Source organism: Chrysochloris asiatica, unplaced genomic scaffold (genome assembly GCF_000296735.1).
Source record: "Chrysochloris asiatica unplaced genomic scaffold, ChrAsi1.0 scaffold00184, whole genome shotgun sequence".
In the NCBI taxonomy this organism is placed as follows: domain Eukaryota; kingdom Metazoa; phylum Chordata; class Mammalia; order Afrosoricida; family Chrysochloridae; genus Chrysochloris; species Chrysochloris asiatica.
In genome coordinates this window covers 57,197-63,878 of record NW_006408702.1, presented here as the reverse complement: position 1 = coordinate 63,878, position 6,682 = coordinate 57,197, and the positions used below count along the sequence as shown (strand labels likewise).

General features: G+C 37.0%; 1 protein-coding gene across 1 annotated transcript in view; it reads right to left on the bottom strand.

Annotated features, from left to right (window-relative positions):
- Nucleotides 1–6,352, bottom strand: part of LOC102828212 (leucine-rich repeat-containing protein 28-like) — a 296,790-nt gene extending 290,438 nt beyond the window's left edge. Inside the window, exon 1 of the mRNA XM_006872150.1 lies at nt 6,125–6,352. Coding sequence (XP_006872212.1) covers nt 6,125–6,304 — 180 coding nt within the window. The 5' untranslated portion in view covers nt 6,305–6,352. The remainder of the gene's footprint in view (nt 1–6,124) is intronic.
- Nucleotides 6,353–6,682: the final 330 nt, after the last annotated feature.

Sequence of the window (6,682 nt, the reverse complement as noted above, 5' to 3'; positions counted from 1 at the left end):
ATCCAGAATATCAATACTGGTGGTGGTGTGCAGTGGACACGGTTCCGACTCACAGTGAGATTAATACTAAGATACCAGAAATGGACAATACACTTAAAGGGTAGACTAGAATTGAATCCCTGGAAGCCAGACTTAGTGAGCTTGAAGATAAATCTCTCAATACTAAAAAGATAGAAGAACAATCAGAAAAAAAGAATAAAAACATCTGAAGAAAGCTCTAAGGTTCGTGTGGGAAAACATGAAGAGGCATAACCTATGAATGATCAGAATTCTAGGACTGGAAGAGACAAAGAAAACAACAGAAAAGAAAGCTGAAGAACCATTGGAAGGAAATTTCCTTAACATCATGAAAGATGAGATGATAAGTATTCAACAAGCTGAACAAACCCAAGCAGGACAGATGCCAAAAGAAAATCACCAAGACATATCATAATCAAACTCTCTAAAATCAAAGACAAGGAAAGAAGCCTGAAAGAAGCTCTAGAAAAACGAAATGTTATCTACAAAGGACAACCAATAAGACTAAGTACTGACTTCTCAGCAGAAATCATGTGGGCAAGAAGGCAATGAGGAGACATATACAAAACTCTGAAAGAAAATAACTGCCAAGATCCATATACCCAGCAAAACTGTCCTTCAAATACAATGTCAAAATTAGAACATTTCCAGATACACAAAAACTTCAAGAAATTTGTAAAAAAACAAGCCAACTTTATTTTTTTTTAAAGCTATAAATGGGGAGCCAGAGGAATGAAAGAAGGTAACTACTGTTGCAGAGAGGGGACTGTAATCATTGAGATGAATCAAAGTGTATGATCTGTTGAATGTAAAGGCAATGGTCTTGTCTGTAAATCACACTCAATTCACAATAAAATTTTTTAAAAAAGAAAATACAAGAACTAAAGACACACAAAAGAAAACATGAATCAGTTCATTAAATACTCTAAATTTTGGAAACTCATATCTAGAAAAGATCCCAAAGAATATCTAAAGTGGAAACTTTGATAATCCTAATTCACAACACACTCCATGGCTCCCCATTGCCTACCAGAATACACTTTCCTCACTTATCAACATGGTTTGGTTCTAGGGTCATTAAGCAAAATTTGGCATTAGTAAAAAAATGGACGACGACCACATCAGATCACAAAATGTAGGATGACTGTATTATTACATAACTGCCAAATAACATCATTATATAGCTTCCAAGTTCCCAGCTAAATTGACATATAATCTTTACCATCATAGCCAATGTTACCCTTGCCATGCACTTTGGCATTCATAAACTGTATATAATGTGCAAAATAGTCAGTCAATTTTTTTATTATTCTCATAAATGTGACATGTTGGATAATAAGATAGTTAATGAGTGAAGAAAGGCTGTAACTCTCTAACTTCCAGTTATTTAAGATTCAACATGACCAGGGCCTAATGTACAGTTCTTATCTCAGTATGATCTCCTCCTCCCCTTCACAAACTCTGCACTATATCAGTGGTTTACTACTTCATTCTGTGAACTCTAATGATTCCAGATCTGTAGAAGAATAGCTTCTGTTGCATCTATTTTACTTAACGAAATTTCTTTTTTAAATGGCAGCATTAAATTGGGTTTGAATATATTTTCTAAAGGTCTCCTCTGTATATCCCTCTGTGGGGTTTCTGTGTAGACCACCAAAGCATAATAAAGCAACAAAAGGCAAGTATTCTGGTCAAAGGCATGAGAGTCTCCTGCTTTGTCTTCCCTTTGCACCTGTCCATAATTCCTCACCACAGCACCGCTCAGGAAACCTGAGGCTCTGAGAAACACATGGAAATACCAAACAGGCCCCTAGACTTATTCTTCAAACTTTCTGCCAGTTTTACTTTACATTTTTGTCTTGAACTTGGGATGGCAACAAAGAACAATTCCATGAGAGTACGAATTTGTTCCATAATGCATCCAGCTTCAGTGAACAGTACTGGGTACATAGTCAGTACTCAGTAAACACGAGTTGAATGAATGAATGACACTTTTCCCCACCTGCCAATATCCTGTTCATATTGTGTGTCCTACAAATAGAGGCAATAGGCTAGGCACTAGAGAGAGAGAAGTTAAGGCACAGTTCTAGGCCTAGGAGACTATCCGTCTGTGACTCTTATACCTATGCTGTGGTGGTGGATGTGTGCCGGCAACTTGCTTCCAACTTACAGCCACCCTGTGTGGGGTTCCCAAGGTTGGAAATCTTTATGAAAGTAGAAAGCCTCATCTTTCTCCCATGAAGTATCTAGTAGATTTGAACTGCTGATCTTGCAGTTAACAGCCCAGCTTGCAATCTACTACATTACACCTATGCTCTAGCCCTTACATTATTCATGTTTATCTATTTATTCATTCAACCACTATGTGAATACCTAGAAATGAATAGCATGAAAGAAAAACAATTACTTTTTACATATTCCAAACACAAAACATATATTTTCCATTCTTATTAATCTTCTCATTATCATAAAGATCAGAAACTCAATGAATATTTCTTAAATTGTATTTAATTACCAAAAAAATTCTAAATAGATGTTAGAAACCAAAATCATATTGTTTCTTAGGTATTTCATTTTTGCCCATCAATTACATAATTGGATTCCTATGAAAACTAATATACACTAAGTTTAATATTTTAATGATCCCTCAGTTATATATTAAAAAAATGGTAAGAGTGCTCAATAACATATTACCATCCTGCCTTAGGGACTTGATCCTAAACACAGCACATGCGCACACACATACAATGATGTAAGTATACGTACTGGTCTAGAGGTCAGTGAAATGGGAATACATTGAAGTGGAAAGGAGAGTTTCAGTATGTATGTTGTTGTTGTGAAGTGCTGTCGAGATAGTTCCGACCCATAGAAACCCTGTAGAGGAGCTGCTGGTGAGTTTGAACCGCCAACCTTGCAGTGCAAATGGCTTTGCAGTCTGGCACATTAACCCACAGCGCCATATCAGTATATATAGTACTCTATTTTTGTTGTTTTAAAAAGGAAAACAAACCACATGCCAACATAAAAATAAAGCTTTATATAATTACATAAACACAAGCCAAGGGTTGGAAGGCTAAAACCAAACTATTAACATTACCGCACAGAAAAGAAATGAGTAATATGAAAGAGAGACAATATATGAAAAAGAGGAAGACCGCCCCCAACGAGGTGGACTGGCAAAGTGGCAGCATCAATGGGCTCAAATGTGGCAACATTTGTGAGGTTGGCCCAAGACCAGGCAGTGTTTCATTCTGTTGTGCATAGGGTCGCTATGAGTTGGTACCAACTTAATGGCACCTAACAACAACAACGTATTTCTTTAACTGGCATCTCAGTGTGGCACTGAGGAATAAGCATTGGACTGCTAACCACAAGATTGGCAGTTGAAACCTATCATACAGGGTTGCTATGAGTCAGAACCGACTCAATGGCACTTAGCAACAGCATGTTCATTAAATGAAAACAAACTGAAGTTCCCTCTTCCAAATGGATACAAAGGCTTTTCCCTGGTTTTCAATCTTAAATACAGGCATCCCTCAAGTTCTGCAACTTGAAGAAGAAAAGGAAGAAGGGCAGATTGCACAGTATTGAGTAATTCCCTTCTCACCAAAAGGCTTTAGTTAGTGTGTACTGGGAGGAGAGAGAGAATATTAAAAGGAGGGGACTTAGCACAATAGAAAAAAGTTAATAAGAAACCACAGGACAATTTGGAAATGATTGACAGGTTCCCAAGCTTCTTAAAAGAAAAGTGATTGACCTATGTGTTTGAGATACTATGTGTCCCACAAATTTATTTTCCTTTGGTCAGTTGTATGTCAAATCACCTTCAGAAACTATTTTATCTATAACACAAGTAAACATTCTCAAAGTCCTAAATCACTTGTTTAGAGCACTCTACAGTAAGTATTGTTCCTTTTTTTAAAAAAAAGGATGTAGCAAGCTGTCTTATCCAGCATTGATTGGATGGCTGATACTGTCATCACCACCCCCTGAAACATGTAGAGCATTTTATCTATTATCAAACTCTGTGAGGCACAGGAATCATATGTTTTAGTTAAGAGAAAACACTTAAAATAAAACAGATACACATATCATTAAAATATACGCAACAATGTAATATTTGATGATTTAAAAGGTGGTAGAAGGAGCTCTGGTAGGGGAATGGATAAGAATCGGGCTGCTAATCTCAAGGTCAGCAGTTCGAAACTACCAGCTGTTCCGCAGGAGAAAGATGAGGATTTCTGCTCCCGTAAAGATTCGCAGCCTCGGAAACCGTGTGCAGGGTCGCTATGAGTCGGAACCAACTCCATGGTACTCCACAACAGCAACAAGAGCCTGAACTGGAGTCCTGGTGTGGCACTGCAGGATAATGCACTGAACCTCGAGGTAACGGTTATACCCACCAGCCACTCCGCAGAAAGCCTACACAGGGTAGTTATGAGTCAGAACCTACTGGACAGCATGTAACACCAACAACAGAGCGTGAACTTAAAAGGTTTGCTTACCAGTCATTCTGAGCATCGTTTAACATCGTATGTTGTTGTTAAATGCTGTATTTACTTCCAGATATGGCAAATTGTATGCTTGCTACTCATTGTATGTAGTTAGTTGACATATATTAAATGAATTTTTTCCATGAAAGTGTTCCAAAAATATACTTTCCAGATAGCAGAGTCCAATAAAGAGAAGAGAATGAAGAACGGGCCAATTCACAAAGAAATAATAATATTATTACAAAGCATCTAAAATGAATATGTTGGAATTCGTATATTTTTGGTTAGTTTTTAAGAATTAGAACTAAATTACAAGCTTCAAATGAGGTTAACTGACACATAAAGTAAACCCATTTAAAATAGACACCGAATTTCTTTCACAAGAAATGAGAACCAAAGGTTTGATAAAGATACTCTCTTAAAGGTTTTGTATTTTATTTTCTATGTAATAAATGTAGGTGCTTATTCTTAGAATATAAAAAGAATGAATCAAATGTTGCTTTTGTGGCAAAATTTTCCCACTATTTGTATGACAATCTAATTCAAAATCATTTGACTCACACCGACCCATTGCTATGGTGTGAGTTCTGACCCACAGTGACCTTGTATAGGGTTTCCAGGGCTATACATTTCTAAGGGGACTACAGATTGGCTGGTGGGTTTGAATAAACCTTGTGGTTAGCAGGTTAAGTAGGACTCCTTTGATTATATAGTGCAATCATACAGGGGGTCGATTTTGGTTTGTTTTCTGTTTCTTTTTCCCAAAGGCTACATGTTGTGGTTGTTGTCGTTGTTAAGTGCCGTCGAGTCAGTTCCAACCCATAGCGACCCTGTATAGGGTTTCCGAGGAGCAGCTGGTAAGCTTGAACTGCCAACCTTGCAGTTCAAATGACTTTGCAGTCTGGTGCATTAACCCACAGCGCCACACCAGGACTCCAAAGGCTACATCAAGCTTTCCAAGTTCCTCTCTATTTTGTTTCCCAAATGCCTGTCATAAAACTTTAATCTTCAAACCATTCTCTTCTAAAACACCTAGAATTCAAAGCCATCTTTGTTGGTCTTTCTCTTCTTTTTAATTGATCTGCTAAATGTTATAACACCCAAATACCACGTGATAAACCTAACAAACAAAGCAAGCATGGGCCACTACAGAAATTCATATGATAAAGGAAAAGGGGCTTTTAAATGGGGGTTAATTTTATGAGTCACCATTAATAAGTATTTTGCTTTCCAACACAACTTCTCAAGCAACTTCCTAACTGTAGGGATTTTGATAATGAATATTCAGCTAGTGAGAACCCCGTGTGTGTGTGTCGGGGTGGTGGTGGTGGTGCTGGTGGTTATGTGTCACTGAATAGATTCTTAACTCTTGGTGACTCTGTGGCTGTCAATCTTTATGGGAGCAGAAAGCCTCATCTTTCCCCTGCAGAGAGGCTACTTGATTCGAACTGCTGACCTTGAGGTCACAATCCACTAAACTACCATGGATTCTAGAGAACCCACTAAGTGTATTTATGCTACTACTTATGCAACAGAAGGAAATAGATCTTTATCTGAATATCTCAGGACCAAACCTATAAATGAATTTTTTAACATGCAATATAATACTATACCAAGGTTGTAAGGGAGTTCCTTTTCATATAGAGTCTCTCCAAGTACTGTAATCCCTCATCTTTCAGTAACTCCAATGGAAAATGATGCAGATTCCTATAATTCAAGAACAAATTCTTGTGCTTTTCCAGTCTTGCCACAGAGATTGTCTTACAAAGTTCGGATGCCATGACTGAACACATCCCATCAGGCACGTTACAGCACTACAGCTTGTCATAATTGGTCCATTTCTAAAGAGAAGAAGAGGCAAATAATTACAATACTTACTCCTTATAAGAATTAGTATATAAACCAGCATATATATATAAAGCTATTTGCAGATTCTAAAACAGTAGTTATATGAGGGACTTCGGAAAGATCATTGGGGAAAAAATGGGATAAAAAAGATCATTACGATAATTTAAAAAGTAAGATAAAGAACCTGTATCTTGGCTAATTTTGGTAATCTCTAAAGCAAAATACAAAAAGAATATAGAAGTAAAATAAAGACAAAATGAATATCGGATAGTATTTTAAATACTAAGAAATAAAGAAAACAAAGCTATAAGTGAGTAATAATG